The sequence below is a fragment of the Clytia hemisphaerica genome, unplaced genomic scaffold, assembly GCF_902728285.1.
Source record: "Clytia hemisphaerica strain Z4C2 unplaced genomic scaffold, Clytia hemisphaerica genome assembly, whole genome shotgun sequence".
Taxonomy (NCBI): Eukaryota; Metazoa; Cnidaria; class Hydrozoa; order Leptothecata; family Clytiidae; genus Clytia; species Clytia hemisphaerica.
In genome coordinates this window covers 1,128,836-1,145,933 of record NW_027103394.1, presented here as the reverse complement: position 1 = coordinate 1,145,933, position 17,098 = coordinate 1,128,836, and the positions used below count along the sequence as shown (strand labels likewise).

The 17,098-nt window shown below is 36.1% G+C and overlaps 1 protein-coding gene across 1 annotated transcript; it reads left to right on the top strand.

Annotated features, from left to right (window-relative positions):
* The first annotated feature begins 62 nt into the window (after window positions 1-62).
* Window positions 63-15,175, top strand: LOC136824916 (FAS-associated factor 2-like). The gene is made up of 14 exons (XM_067080904.1): window positions 63-170; window positions 4,176-4,241; window positions 4,702-4,769; window positions 5,373-5,496; window positions 6,402-6,498; window positions 7,644-7,673; window positions 8,186-8,286; window positions 9,250-9,335; window positions 9,736-9,830; window positions 10,870-10,959; window positions 11,628-11,715; window positions 12,437-12,608; window positions 13,302-13,451; window positions 14,110-15,175. The coding sequence occupies exons 1-14, from the start codon at window positions 99-101 to the stop codon at window positions 14,311-14,313; spliced, it is 1,443 nt and encodes a 480-aa protein (XP_066937005.1). The 5' UTR covers window positions 63-98; the 3' UTR covers window positions 14,314-15,175.
* The last annotated feature ends 1,923 nt before the right edge of the window (window positions 15,176-17,098 follow it).

Here is a 17,098-nt window from a genome sequence, read left to right as displayed (position 1 = left end):
TTGCTGCGATTTGTTTTGGTTTAGGGCTACCATTTTGAAGTTCTTGAAAGTAAACAAATCCGCAACTTTTGGTTATCATTTGAAATAACAGATCCAAGATGGCGGAAGCAAACACATCAAATCATGACGATATTTCATCAGAAAACCAGCAAAAACTAACAGAATTACAGGTAATTTGACTCTAATCTTGCGTAGCATGACATTTTCCTTCTCTCTTAAAACATTTTATTCAAACATTTTTTAAATAGGCTCCAAATTCTGCCAGAAAACATGCTCAATTTTCATGAGATCACAAAATAGAATTCTCAGGCCAGTCTACAATTGTAGTAGTTTTCAGTTCTATTAATTAATCACATAATACGCTAACGTACCTGATCATGATATAAACTGCCGGTTCATTTGTGGTTAGCCTACAAAGCCTTGGGAACATATACTGTGAGATCAAGTAACAAATTAATTTTGCACATGTGAATGGGTGGTCATTGTTTGAGGTCCGGCAAAATTTCCGGGAAAAAGATCTAGGTGGGTTCCGCCTCCCCTGTAGATCTTTTTCTTGGGAAGTTGCCCTTCGAATTAGTTTTCAAGGTTGGCTTGGCTCAAATTTTTTCATCTATGGCTCAAATTTTTGGCAATTTCTCCAAGTTTTTGAAAATGTTATTTTCATTAAAAAGCGCCAGGTTATTTGTTCATGAATCCCTTCAGAAGTTTTGCGGCGCATTTTTTTGCTTGAGAGTCAAGTGAACAATATAGCGCTTTCGCAGCATTAATCTATGATACGCATTTTGGCGGGACGCTAGTGTAACTAATTGAAAGTGCGTGGCGTAAATTGCGAAAATCGATTTTGGCAAAATTTTATTGAAAAATGACCTTACAAGATGACTATATCTTTTTATTCCATGAAGAGATTACTTTCAAATAAAAAATATATTGACAATGATTGGGTAAGCTTTCTATAAATCCAAACATAAATTGCATAGCTTTTACCAAAAAATAGCACTTTAATAGAGTACCCTGCCCAGTTGGCGACCAAAATTTTTTGATTCAAAATCTTCACTCACTTTTTACTTTTTTGAAATCCTTTTCGACCAACGGTTAGACAACTTTAAACATGCTCTTCGTGTTTGTTTTGATTTTTTATTTGAGGCGATCTTCTTAGAACAGTCTGGGAAATCCTCTCAATTGCACGCTTATGTTTCGAGGCCGTAAGCGCGCAATTGCACGGTTATCAAAATGGCAGAATTTTTATACACGCTTATCGAAATTGTTTTGAAACGGGCGGTAAGCGTTAAGCAAGGTTGACGGGTGACAGCTTTTGCGGTAAGCATGCAATTGCACGCTTTAAAATTTCTTATATTTTTGACACGCAATTCCTTCCGAAAGCTCTGTTGAATTTCAAAAGCCTAGGGCAGTTTTACTCAAAATTTATCGTAGAAGAAGATTCTGTAAAAATGGATTGCCCGTTAAACCATGCCTTCGCCCGAATTAGAGAATTCTGAACCCCTGGAAATCCCTAAGCAATTTCAACCGGGGCGGGAGCGGGCGTAAATTATAACCATGCAATTGCGCGCTTAGGCCCTCGGAACATAAGCGTGCAATTGAGAGGAGCTGTCAAGTTAAAGACTGCGGGCATGCCCTTTGAATGTTTTGATCGCAATGTAAAGTCTTCTTTTTTTCTCTTCGCGTCTGGAATGTTTTGATTGCAAAAAAAATCCGGGTTTTTCGTGTGCTTCCGTGCAAAGTTGGATCTTTCGGATTCTACTCGCTCTTTTCTAGGACTTTTTTTAACACAGTACAGGAAATAGGTCAAGGCAGATAACTACCAAAAGAAATTCTCCAGAGGTTTGTTTTTGTATGACTTTTCTGGGTTCAAAGACGTTCGGTCGCCAACTAGACCGGTCGCCAACTGTGCAGGGGACTCTATATTAAAGGATCAGAAACAGTCAAAAACCAGCTTTATATACAGGAATTAATTCCTTGTTTGTTTTGATCTGAAATTTTCAGTAGAGGTGGCCAATATGGTTCCCTTGCCAGGGTGTCTACGGGACCTTGAAAACCTTGAAAACCTTGAAAACCTTGAAATTGGACTAAGCAACCTTGAAAACCTTGAAATTGGACTAAGCAACCTTGAAAACCTTGAAAGTGAGTGAAATGTGTGGAGAATTCCTTGAAAACCTTGTAAAACAGGGGGGGGTCGGGAGTAAAATCTCAGACATAATGACGTTTACTACGGTGGTGGTGTGACGATAAATCGAAAAAAATTTTACTACCCAGGGTAGTTAAATACTAAAATGGGTGGTATCTATGTGTTAAATGTAGAAAAAATTTTACTACCTGGGTAGTTAAAACTGGTAAAATTAGCAAATTTTAGCTATTTTTTGTAATTCTTTTAATTTTCTGGATGACTTTTCTGAAAAAATCTGAAAATTTTTATAATTTGAAAAGATTTTCTGTTGGAAAGTTGTTTGCTGCAAACAAAAAATTCTCGAAATTTTTTGTCAATATAAAAAGACTTTAATTCTAAGGGAAAAACATTAATTTTTGCACTACGTGAAAAAAATGTGTCACAGAAATAATCATTTTTTAGCTGTTTTTGCAAAATCAGTCCGAAAAGCAACCAAAAAATAGGTGGTCTCCATGACAAATTGTCCCAAAAGCTTTTACTACCAGGGTAGTAAAATACCTCTTCCAAGAGTCTGGGTGGCGGTATGTAAAAATTCGTAAAAATCCTTTTACTACTCATATATGTCTGAGATTTTACTACCGACCCCCCCCCCTGTGTAAAAGCATGTATAGTTGTCTTGTTTTGGCTTGGGTCCTCACTGAAGTTTTGATCTATGCTAAAGTTCCAAAATATTTTTTGCTCGCTTCGCTCGCAATTCTTTTTTCTACACCAATGACTGGTAGTAACCTCCATGCACCTTCTCAACACAGTCATATCCTACTATTTAAGTCAATTTTAGTTCTGAAAAACCTTGAAAACACCCATTAAATGGTCCAAAAAACCTTGAAAATACACTTACATTTTGCCAAAAAAACCTTGAAAACCTTGAAAAGTGTGAAAAAAATTCAGCAGACACCCTGCTTGCTCATATCAGGGGGGCCCGAGACGGGGGTAAGAGAATTAAAGTTTCTCAGTAAGATCTTAATTATTACCCAAAAAAGTGCCTATTTTTGTCCATATCTTTTAAATAGTAAGTAAGTAGTAAGTAAGTAAGTATTTATTTACCTTTTTAACACATCTGAAAATGATACAAGAGGCGGAATCAACAAAATAAAAAGGAAGGGAGACCGCCTTATAGCTAAGTTAATCAAAAAAAGATGCGGCCACCTAAGTGCCGAAAAAATTGAAGCAATAAAAAATAAAATGTATATGGTGAAGATCAGAGATAAAAAGAAAAATAAACAAAAACTCCCACACAAATACAAAGAAACAAAAAAGGAACAAAAACAACAGACAAGAACAATATATATACATATATTTTTTTTTGCTTTCTTGGTTTGGGAGGGGGTGTGCTCAGTATTCCCCAATACAGTGAGTGAAGGCAAGATGGATAGTCCCAGCCTTATCTCCCTTCAGTAAAGCTTCCTATACCTTTTGTCTTTCAGAAAAAACAAAAATATTGGCCTTAATTGCTTGCTTTCATTTCCTGCAGTCAGTACCAGTAGTGTGACCCCCTGTATTTCTATTTTATTCCGCGCGGGTTTTTCAATAGAGATGTCACATGACTCAAATCCCGCAGTCTTATTGGACTAGAGAAAGCGAAAGTGAAATCGTGCGATCTGATTGGATGAAAAAAAGACCGTAAGAACTGGAACCGAAAATAATTCTCATTCTAAAACAAGATGGCGGCAAGAAAATCACGTCTTTTGCTTTGGACGAAAGGTTGTAGATTCTGGTTGGTTTTGAGGTTTTATCTTATCTTATCTCATTTACTTTAATTAGTAGAGGCTTCTTCAATGCTTAGGGAAAGTAAGTCTATAAAATTTAAGAGATGATCAACACCATCATATGGTATAAAGCTTTGAACAAAAATGAATACTGCGCTAAAACACACAAAAGGTACAGCTGTTTCTGAAGTCGATTAAAATTGAGACAAAATTTTAGGTCTAGATTCTTTTTAAATTATTTTTTTATATATTTTTGTAAAGCTTCACTGTCATTTTCATTTATATAGCAAATTGTTGGCAAGGATGTGGAAGAATGCAAGTCACTCCTTCTAAAACATAGCTGGAACATGGAAGTAAGTATATGTTAGTGAGAGGAAAATTTTTTGGGAAGATTTTTTAACATAACTTAATTCCAAAAAATGGTTACATTGATCCTTATCCTCATTGATTTTCCTTCAAATTTTTGTAACCGTGAATTCTCTCTATTTTGCATTGCTTAACTTTCACACTTTTTTCTTCACAACATTGAGTTTGAAAATCCGTTATATTGGGTACTTGCCACCAAATGGTGGTAAAAAAGTGCTCGAAAAATACACTGGAAGAGATTTTAAGTACTCTAATTCATACATATTTTTTAACGGAAGCACTCGAAAAAGCCAGTTTTTGACCTCCGTGAGTAACAGAGAGTGGTCAAATCCCGGATTTTTCTCGGGTGTTCCCACTAGAGAAATGACTTACTCATATCAAAAATAGCTTGGATATACATATTTTATCATTTGTTATCGATATCATTTCTTTTTAACTTCTTTTTAGGCGGCTGTTCATTCAGTATTCAGTGAACAGGAGGGGATAGCCTCTGTTTGGGACAACATCTCGGAAAGGTACAGTGTGAATATGGTCTTCAGCTGGGAGCAAGTCATCAAACACGGTTCTTCAAACATTTGAAATTTCTTGTTGAATGGTTTGCGTGGCATTTTCCAACATTGTCTGAAACATTTGTTTTGTTGCATTATAACGGCTTCTTTCTTTTGTTTACTTTTCAAATCACGCGTTCGAAGTCATATTCAATGTTCGATTAGCAATGAAAAAGTCTTCCTTCTAGGGAAACCCTGAGTTGAATGTTTGAAAAAAATATGAACTTGTTCAAACATTTTTTCAAACATATTTTTGGATTTTTTTCTCGAAAAGATACGATTTTCGACTCTGCAAACTGTCAAACATTGATTTCAAACATGAAACGTCACTATGTTTGAAGAACAATTTTTGACAGTTTCCTCCTAGAGCTCCAAGTTTAAGTAAAGTTAAAATAGGAAAATTCTGAAAATTCGTAAAATTTAAGCCAAAATTGAACGCCAAAATTGAACAAGTTAAGGCTCAAGGTAATACTTAGCATATGTTTAAATTTTGCCATATCTTGAGCCTAGATATACTTTAAGTGCAATGTTTATTAAAAAAAAACATGTAATGTTTTACTTACTCTTTAGCGCACAACAACGCCAACAACAATCACCATCGCTGAGACCACCACAATCATCTTCTTCCACCTCTACAAGAATCAGTAGACCTTATCACGTTGGAAGGACTGTACAAATGAATAATGCACGACAGGTACACTTTTTGTTTTGATAATAAAAATCTTATGAGAACAGGAGGCTGAAGATTGGCCCGGTGTCTCGGATTTTAGAGATTACGTATTACGATTGTTTTGACAGAATTTTATCATATTTTAAAACCTGTTTTCAGTTTTTAAATAAAGAAACTAAGCATATTAAAGACATCGTAAAAACATATATAAAGGCCGGTCTCCACTTTCGCGCGACATGAGCGAAAACTTTTTGACGTTTTAGTAAGGTCATTGGTCGGTTGAAAAACGAAGCAATCCCATTGGTAGAAATTGACGTAACGGATGAAAAAAGTAGAACTTCCTTCAACTTTTTTATGACGTAATATTTTCTTAAGGCAAAAAAGGTTAAGAAAAAAACTGTCGCCCATTTCGCGCGAAAGTGGAGTCCGGCCTTAAGCCTAAAAATTTTAGGTAGTGTTGACGCTCTCTTATTCGACTATTTGATACGTTCCCTATTGAATAGAAATCCAATTCCCTTGAATATCGAATAAGAGAGAGAGTCTGAACTAAATAGACTCTTGTGACAACATCCGGGAAAGATAGATAAGAGCCTCTTCGCTAGGATACAAAGGCAGCGATTCTATTGTAACTTGTTAGACCATGTTCAGACGTCACGGTTCCGTTTCGCTCCGGTGTGATTTTCGTTACGGATTGAGAGTCTTCATATTGGTTTCGCAACGTTTCGGAGCAAGAAAACGGAGCTGTTCCGTTCCGATGAAAATAGTGGAGCGAAACCGTTTTTATCTGTTTTGCTGTGTAACGTCTTCTTTTTGACGTTTCGAATTTTAACGTTCGCACTTGTTTCAGAACCGTTTCATTTCGGAGCGGAACGGAACTGTAACGTCTAAACATGGTCTTATCTTGAAATCATAGTTCCTCTTTTTTACAGAGCTGGGCAACATGGCTGCTGAACGCACCATACAATATTCTACATTTTGGTCTCTCATTTGTTTATTATTCTGCATCACAATTTGTCCTCTTTATTGGTAAGTTGTCTGCTCTATGATTTCATAACAACGTTCATTAATGTCCAATACGTCCATATAACGTTAGATGAACGTTGTGTCAGCCGGGTCCTAATCTTCGAGCAGATTCTGATACTCTGCGCATGGCACGAATTCACTCTAAGGGTCATGGCTCAGTAAGGGAATCTGCCCAAGTTGGTGGACCGCTTTTATCTTTTTCATCCAAATTTGGGATTAATGTTAGATGAGTTTTTTGAATAAGCATGCTGATTGGCTAAAGCAAAATATTCGCACTACAATCAAAAGCCAATCACAAATATAAACATTAGAACCCAGTCGCTTTCGTTTTCGTTTTCAAGACAAAGACAGCGCAGTTATGAATGTTTTGGGTAAAAATCCACGTCAGATTGGGCTCTTCCAGAAAACTTTTGTACAAGGGGAGTGGAGGATATATTGGATATTTTGTCCGAGTGGGGGGGGGGGGCTGGTAGTAAAATATCTGCAAAATCTTCCTTGTTTTAGGGCAAATTTGCTCTGTTTAGGGGTAATTTTGGATGTCCAGGGGGTCAAAATTCACCATGTCCAGAGGGTAAATTTCCAAAAAACGTTATATCCTCCGACTCCCCATTTTCAATTTTTTTCTGGAAAAGCCCATTCTCACAATCGCCAAATCCCTTTAGAGCAGAGCGTGGTATGCGCAGAACGGATAAGCTTGGTCCAGGCACGAAATTCGGAATGAAATTTTCAATTTCTCCTCAGTTTACTTTAAGCTGAGTGGTTTATCGATCTTGGTTTTGAGTTTCATTTCTAACCCATGTCGTAAAACTCCTGAGTACTGCCTATGTTTCGCTGCAATATGTAGACAACTGCAGCGAGCTGTTCGATATTTATACTATAAAATTGACCGTAGCATGAAGGTGGAGCACCAACCCACGGTGCGCAAGGTTGTGGGTTCGAACCCAAGTTGGGTCGTATACCAAAATACCAAAGATTCGGAAATGGTACTTGATGTCTCTCTTTGGTGCTCAGATACTTAGGTCAGGAAAAGTGGAGAAATTCAGGGAAAAAAGAGTCTTCGGGTCGCACTCCAATGTGGTACAATCATCGACATATACACTTAGTCCGTACTTTATAACTAGTTTTTCTTTTCTTTTCTTTCCTTTTAGTACGTATTGTGTGGCCAACCTTCGGACGCAGTAAGTTCAATTTATTTGGTGTTTTCAATTAGTTATGTCTTGATGTTGAATATAGGGCCTCATCTGAGCATTTAAAAGTATATAAAAGATGTTCACAAGATCTTCATTTGGAGACTGAAGTTTTGGTTCTTTACCTAGCTTTGGAAATAGAAGATTTTGAATTAAACTTTTTGGTGTTTTCGTTGTTTTTTATACAGCTCTATACAGTTAACTCTATCTCTGAATTAATCGATGATAATCGAATCAATGATAATCGAATCAATTGAAACAGTTCGAGCAATCGAAAACAGAATAATAAAATAAAAAAAACAGTTAGTAAAATCTCGTTGGGTCAATTGGTATTCAATATTCGATCGTATTTGACATCCGTCGATTGCACTCGATTCCAAGCAATTAAAACAAAGTAGATCAAAGAAAATATCCAATCGAGTTCTACAACATTCGAGTATCAGCTTGGATCAATCTTGAAGCGCACTGGTTCTCTAAACCTTTATTTTTATCTCTCTCCACAGGTCCCACAGATCCTGTTGAGGACGTCACAAAATTCAAGGAGAACTTTGAAGAGGAATATGGATCAACACATCCCACGTTTTATTTAGGGAGCTATGGCCAGGTACCAAACTCATATTCAATCTCGTCCCCGTGTATCCAAGGCTTTATTTAGGGAGCTATGGCCAGGTACCAAACTCACATTCAATCTCGTCCCCGTGTATCCAAGGCTTTATTTAGGGAGCTATGGCCAGGTACCGAACTCACATTCAATCTAGTCCCAGTGTATCCAAGGCTTTATTTAGGGAGCTATGGCCAGGTACCAAACTCATATTCAATCTCGTCCCCGTGTATCCAAGGCTTTATTTAGGGAGCTATGGCCAGGTACCAAACTCACATTCAATCTCGTCCCCGTGTATCCAAGGCTTTATTTAGGGAGCTATGGCCAGGTACCGAACTCACATTCAATCTCGTCCCGTGTATCCAAGGCTTTATTTAGGGAGCTATGGCCAGGTACCAAACTCACATTCAATCTCGTCCCGTGTATCCAAGGCTTTATTTTTACGTCATTGATTGACGCCAGAGAATTATCCAGTGCTATCAGTAAACATGAAAAAGCTGATAATATGCAGGTACCGAGGTTGATTCATATGTTATGATTCTGAATCATTTGTATAAGGCCAGTGCAGAAAAGTGTCCAGTTAGACAAAGAAGATTTGGGTCGACACAGTTTAGCTTTTTTATTAAGTATCACCCAATTTATCCATTCTTGTGATAATGTAGTAATATTTTGAATATTAGAGCAGGCATAGAGTGGGCAGAAAAAAATTCAGTGCCGAGGGCAGAGGGCAGCGCTTTGACTTTAAAAAGTCAACTTTCTACCCACTTTAATTCACAATCAGAATAAGCAGGGCTCCGACTTATATCTTCTACTTCTTCATCAACCTAACTTCTTATGACCATTTCAATAGCTTGAATTTGTCATATTTTATCAGTTTATAAAATTTTCAATTCACTATTTTCACAACTGATGATTGTAGAAACATCAACCTCAGAGTCTTGTATCTACATCTTCTACTTTTTCTAGGTATTAGCAGATGCCAAGAAAGAACTACGGTTTCTGCTGGTTTACTTGCACGCTCCTCACCACCAAAGCACTCCTGAATTTTGCAGGTAAGTACGAGAACACCATATTTATTCACCGACTTATCTGTACAAACAATATTGAGAACATGTGTGTAACTTAAGATTGAACCGTTTGGGCTATTGTAAACCGAAACAACTCATACGAAAAACACATTTAATTTGCTTTTTGATTCCCCAAATAGTTTCAAAAAACAACTATGAATACATAAACAGTTGACGCTCTCTAATGTGAGTTTCAACCTACCTACCTAGGTCGGGCGCCAGTCCGGACCAAAAGTCTCAAGGATAGCTGGATTTTAATCGAATAAGGAAGTGTATCGAATAGTAGAGCATATTTTATGATAATTTCATGCAGACGGAGATTCTCAATATTATCGAATAATATAAACATGGAATTTTAAAACTCTACGTTTTTCACTTTCTATAGGAATGTACTGAGTAATGAAAATTTCCGTGAATACACTATCAATAGACGTCTTTTGTTTTGGGGCTGCGATATTTCAACTAACGAAGGGCACAGAGGTAATTATGTTGATTTTATGTTGTTTTTTAAGAACATCCAACATTTTTGAAGACTTCGGATGCTCCATATTTTTTGAGTTTTTTAAGCCTACGAATGTTCTAAACATGTTCTAAACATTATTTTCACCATTTTATGAGTTTTTTTGGCCTTTTTCCTAAAAAATAGTGTTTTAGAGTCCTGATAGCCTTAAAATTATCTTTAACTTGTTCGTAATATTTTGGCCATCGGAGACTTATTATTCTCAATAGTTTGTTATTAGTTAAAAAAAACTCGAAAGTTTATCTGTGATTTTTATTAAGAAATAGAAGAAGAACTAACTTACAATTGCTATGTGGTGCTTCATGCTGGCGCAATCCTCAGGCATCAATGCAGGTGTATTGTAGATTTATAGGGGTTAGGAGTTTGTACTAGGTTATCCAGCGAAGCCCATAAAGCCCATACACTGTATTGCCTGAAGATGGCGCCATGTTTGAGATAGTATAGGTCTTTATGACTGTCTCCGATGAGTCTTTCCGAGCAACTAAAATATAAATACAAAAGAGGACTGTAAAAAATAAAAGAGCGGGTCACGTGCTAATCACGTGACCCGTGACTACTTATAGTTATATAACTCATCTTTGTTCTTCACACGCCAGCATGAAGCACCTTGTAGCAATTGTTAGTTACAGTTGACGCTCTCTAATTCGATCTTCAAGGGGAATTGGATTTTCATCGAATAAGTGAGCTTATCGAATAAGGGAGCGTCGTTTATTAGAGTTTTCTGTTGACGGGGACTTTAAATTTCATCGAATAAGGGAGCCTATCGAATAGTAGAACGTCGAATTAGAGAGCGTCAACTGTAGTTCTTGATATTTCGCTCGAATTTTTTTCGAGAATTTTACTTAGAAAACTGTTCCGAATTATCACACCAACTTTATCACACTGGGAGTAATCTTGGGGATACTGGATGATGGGATATTCAATAAAAAACGCAGATCTGTTAATTAGGACGGACATTTACCTACTAGAAGAATAATCTTTCTTTACTTCTCTTTTCAGTTTCAAGGGCAATGAGGGAGACAACGTACCCGTTCTTAGCCGTCGTCTGTTTACGTGAAGGCCGTATGACCGTCGTTTGGCGAATCGAAGGTAAAAATGTCTTTTTCTTGCAATGTTATAATTTCATCTGTTATGTAGTCTTTTCAATTTTATTTTAAGATTTTATTTTACAGTATGAGTCTCCTTAAAGGTTTTGTTTTTAAATAAAAGTGATATCATTTGCTTACTCATCAATTTTAATTCGCCAACTTTTTCGCATTGGATTGGCACGGATGTGGAGCAAGATTGGTCAGATGAAAAGAAAAACCTTTTTTGGCTTGTATCAGCATAATTTAACAATAGTTGGACACTGTCCCGATATGAAATATGTGTCTTGTATGAAACGGGAACACTTATGTAAACCTTTAACTCGAACCTTAATAACTCGATCGTCTATAACTCGAACAAATTTTCTCGTCCCTAACAATACCTTATAAACCTTACTCCCTCCGCATCTTGAAATTTCCTTAACTCGAACAAATTTGGTTTCTCCGTTCGGATTCGAGTTTTAGAGACTGCACTGTATTGTTAATTTTATTCACAAGTAGGGGTCGATTTTCCTGGTTCAAATCGAATAAATTTGAAATACTGAGTATAAAGGTTATTCGGTTTGGTTTTAAAAGTTACGTAACTTGCCATTGTGTAGTGAGAAAACATTCAAATTACAATACCCGACTCGAAAGTGAAAAGTTTCTTACTTAATTGCGGTTCTTTTCCAGGATGTCTTGATTTGGATCGTCTGATAGCAGTATGCGAGCAAGTGTTCAATGATAATGAAGCAGCTCTTGTCGCTGCACAGGCGGAAAGGTAAAAGATCTATTTTTGATTATTTCGTTAACAAATCTTTTATAAAAGAATAAATACGGCTCGTAGCATGGAAGGTCATTACACAAGATAAATTTTCAACCATAATTGGGGAATGTCTACGTCTTATTGAACCGGATACTATCAAATGCATGGGTCGCGGCGACTCTAGGTCCCTACTGGTGGTATTCAGTCAAAGTGTGACGTAACGTACCCTTTTTTCTGGAATGGACGAAATACAGAATGTCCCAAAAAAAGCGGACAAATTTTTATATAAAATAAAATCCTCAAAACTTCTCTGGACACACTGTACCCTTTTTTGGAATGTCCGAAATACACCGTTCAATGTCTTATCGGTCGATTACCGACTGGTATGTAATGGATTTGAAAGAATCTAGGCTATATCGAGTTCGACTGTCTGTTTTAAAAATTCTTCTACGAGAAGGGTGAATAATATAAGAAAAAACCATAAGCTAAAAAGATCTTGAGTGCTTCGTAGGGAAAAAAGGGTCATTGGCCTGCGTTTGATAAACCATTTGTTAAAATTTGTATGTTAATTTTTGTCTTCAGAAATGAGAAGGAATCGTTCCTTTACGGGGAAAGCAAGATCAATGATAATGAAGCCTTTCCCCTTATTCACATGAGTTAAGAAAGGGACTTTGGGTCATTAGCCTGCCTTTGTTAAACCATTTTTTAAAATTTGTACGTTAATTTTTCCCTTCAGGAACGAGAGAAACTTCAGTCGTTCTTTACGAGAAGAACAAGATCAAGATTTTCTGAAATCTCTGGAAGAAGACAAGAAGAAGAGCGCTTTGAAGAAAGAAAAAGAAGACGCCATTAAAGAAGCGGAGAGAATAAAGAAAGAGAAAGAGGATGAACGACTAAGAAAATTAGAGGTAAAATAAATTACAGTCTACAGTACTTCTGGCTAAACCATTGATATCAAAGTCCCGAAGGGGTTATATCCGATACTCCAAGATGGGAAATGAAGTCACATATTTTCCATCCAGAACACGTGACCCGTGTACTTTTCAAACAAAATTTCTAAATACGAGCCAAAACTTAAGGCTTTACTTTTGCTTGCTTGAGAAAGGTTGAAGATTCGTCTCTAGCCCCTTCGGGGCGTCAAACTGAATGGGCTAAACTTTGCTTTTTGATATTATTTTTGATGATGCTGAATAAGAGCACTTGACGAGGGCACTATTTCGGAAGAAGAATACGAAAATTCCAAGTAACAAAAGAAATGCTTGGATTTAATAGGAAACCAACTTGACTAACAGATTTGAAATATACATTGCCATTTTCATTTTAACCTCCAAAAACAACTAGAATCTGGCAGACTGTTTTACAGCCTCTCTTAAGCCAAAGCTTCAAATGGAGAACTACCTTAGGCAACCGGGCAACTTAATTTCACGATCCAGTCTATCAAAAAGCCGGTCTACCCCCGGGCTAGGGGTCAGATTTCCCTCCTTACAATTCCTACCAATCTTTATAATGGTCATATATTTTTCTTTTCTTTGTGTTTCATTAGCAGATATTTCTAATTAAATCTGTATGGTAATATGTATTTTCTTGTTCTTTTCGATCAGGAATTAGCCAATAGACGTCAAGTATGCCGTACGAAATTCGAATCCCTGGTCGAACCTTCTCAAGGAGATGAGGGTGTGGTCAAACTAAGGATACGTTTATCGAATGGTAAAAATATGCAAAGATTCTTCATGAAAAGTGATACATTACAGGTAGGTTTTTTGTTTGTATGTTCCATTCCTTTTTCATGACATGTGTCTTCAATGTCTTCTGACATCACATCACGGACCCAACAGCTGATTTGTTGTAAGTGATGTAAAATCAGTCAATACGTCACTTTCAACCAATCAGCTGTTGGGTCCGTGGCAGACATTGCAATGGTGCATATCATGGATATGTAGTTTCCGCCATTATGGAAGCGAGCGTTTGATTTCCATAACGGCGGAAAATAAGTAACTTAACAAACAGGCCACTACAGTGGATTCTCCATAACTCGATCGCGCACTGGAAAACAAATTTGTGGTGACCTCGGAACTGTCATAGATGGATCTAGGGTTTATCTTTCACATGGATATTTTAGTAATCTAGGACTTTTGCAGATGAAATTGAGTTTTTATAATTGTTCATTTGAAGTAATAACATTGACGCGTTCTTTAGAAAAATAACAAAATTGATTTTTTACTGGTTAACGACCAACCAAATCAAATTAGAGCTTTTGATTGTTTTCATGGTCGCAGCCAGCCGCCTCGGCTATCTATGAACAGACGAAATGATGGGAAGAGCAGGAATTTGAACCGGGAACCTTAGCCTGGTTACAGGAACCTCTTGTACGACCATTCACCTTATCTTGTGTTTTTGTTTATTTTTTAGCTATTATACGATTATGTTCTATCTAACGATGCATCACCGAGTGAATTCCAACTTCGCACGAGTTTCCCAAGGAATGTATACCCCTTAGATGAGACGAACTGTGAACGGACTTTAGAATCAATAGGAATAAAAACATCAACACAATTCTTAGTGGAAGATTTGACTGAAGAAAGCTCTGGTGATGAGGAGGAGGATGACGAATGAAAAGAGAAATTATTTTGATGATGGTTAGAAATTTATTTAATTACCTTTTAGAGGTGGAAATTTTGTTGATGGGAATTTAACTTCGCGGATGGCCGAGAAAGATTTTTTCTGAGGGAATTTCATTTGGCAGATGGAAAGAAAAATAATTTTTTCGGTAATTATTTTGGTGCTCGAAGGATACTTTGGGCCAACAATCATCATTAAATAAACAAAATCTATTCCTACTCTGAAATAGCATAAATATAGATCCACCAAATTTATATTTGGTCACAATTTTTTCCTTTTTAAGATACAAAATTTGGAAAGCAGCGATGTGTAGCTAGTGGGAAAATTTTTATAATCATTCTTCTTTTGTTAAATGTTAAACACAGTTAAAAAGTTAAGGTTCCTTTTATAAAGAAAAAAATTAAAGAATTTGAAAGAAAATAACAAAATATATTAAACTAAGCGCCGGCTTAAAAAGAACCGATAAGTTTTGGGCTCTTCCAGAAAAAAAATTGAATATTGCAGTGGAGGATATACCAATTTTTTGGAAATTTACTCCCCCGGACAACAGATCTCACCCCCGGACAAGCATCAGTTGAACATTCAAAAATTCAAATTTACCACTAAACAGAGCAAGTTTGCAACCAAAACAAGGCAAATTTTGCAGATTTTTTACTACCCCCCCGAACAAAATATCCAATATATCCTCCACCCCCTTGTACAAAGATTTTCTGGAAGAGCCCTTTACAAGAATGACTTCAAACTTTAATCTCTTCGATTTGCGGGTTTATACGCAATTATGAAAAACATAGCTAGAGATGTAGATTTTACACCAAATTTGTTTTTCTTATTAGTTTTGAAAAATGTCTTAAAGTTATATTGTGTACTTATTTTATTTTACAAATTACTCTTTAAATTTTTGACTATAAAAAGTTTAAGCTTGATAGTTGGGTATATCCACTGTTTTACAAAAAACAATTTTCATGCTGTCAATGTTAAAGGTTTTGTTTTTAAATAAGAGTGATATCGTTTGCTTACTCATCAATTTTAATTTACCATCATTTTCGTATTGGATTGATACGGATGTGGAGCAAGATTGGTCAGAAAGAGGAAAAGAAAAACGTTTTTTGCTTATATCAGCATAATATAACAATAGGAAGACACTGTCCTGATATAAAATATGTGTCTGATATGAAACGGGAACACTTATGTAAAAAGAAAACCTTTAACGTCTGAGGCCACTTTAAACAAATTTCATCAAAATGAAATAAAAACAAGTTGCAGTTCATTTGCTAAATTTTGTTTCAAGTGGTCGACCCGCCTCAGAAAAATTTCTGTCACCGTTCCGTAAATACAATGAAAAGTTTCAAAAGTTTTGTTTGATAAATTTTTTGAAACATTTTTTGTTTCAGAAACCTATTTGTATATGTTTTGGGTTCCGTTTCAATTTGCAAATGTTTCTATTTGATGAAAAATGTTTCAAGTGGACCCAGGACTTTAGAATTAAAATGAATTTTCACCCTTAAAAATATTGTTATATTTATAGTAGGGGGCCAAGCCTTGGGTTCCGTGACATCTTTTCTACGACCTAGCCATTTTTAGTCTATTCAAAAGAACAGTATATTACAAGATATTTTTGAGAGGGAGGACGCGGATTAGGCCCGGGAAAACTTTTTATGACCAAAATAGTGACGCCATAGGCAAAACTGCAAGGGAAATAAGGGCTAGAGAAATAGCTGATTTTCAAAAGTCAAAATAAACGAAAATGATTGATACAATCTGAAAGAGCATGAAATTCTAAGCAGAAAAATGTATGACAACAACTCTCTGACTAAAAGACGCAAAGAAATACAGCCGCCTGAAGTTCAAAAACATACCGACTTCAGTACGATCAAAATACAAGATCTGACGTCAAATCGCAGTAGAGCTGACAGTTAGTTGGTCTTAAAGCGGCTGTATTTCTTGGTGTGTTTTATCTTAATTTTTTTTCGGGGGAGAGTCCATGCTCATAATTTTCAAAATCATTGCACTTCGCAGTTAAAAAAAATTGATAAATATTTTAATCGCTCAGCATTGATAGAAAATACATATATTTACGAATGAGGTTTCATAACTGACCAAGTATTTTTTAATATTTTAAACCTTGAAAAACCAAAAATTTGAATACTCTTTTGCAATGGCCTGTTGTTTCATTAACAAACCATACAAGGGGTAGACGAACCTTTGCACGTCACAAGAAAATTTTGAAAATTTGTAGATACCCCCCCCCCTGGAAAATGGAAAAATTTGCAAAAAATATCTGATTGGAAAAATTCTTTTCGAACCTTAAAGTGAACTAAAATCAGTTTTTTTACGCCCTTAGAAATTTTAGAACAACCTTTTAATCCTTTGGAAAAATGAAAAACGTCTCCTGGAAATTTTTCTCAGATTGCCCTCTGGAAATTTTCTACCAGTCCACCCTGTAAAATGGCCCAATAACAATACAAAATCCTTTAAGCATGGATACACGTTTTATTTTTTTTTAAGAAATACACTTTTTAAGAAACATGAGACTCAGAATGCCTAAAAACTAAGAAACATGCCGAGGCTGAGAATGAGAGAAAATTACATAAGATAAGATAAGCAAATCCTCACTGTAAAATGTTGGGCTATTTTTTCCATTCCCAAGGAATTTTCTGGCTTGAAAACAACTGAATACGGTGGAAAATCATACTCAAAAGTTTGTCCCTTCTTATAAATGATAAAATAAAAAAATCCTCACTGCAAAATATTAGGCTATTTTTCCCACATCCATTGAATT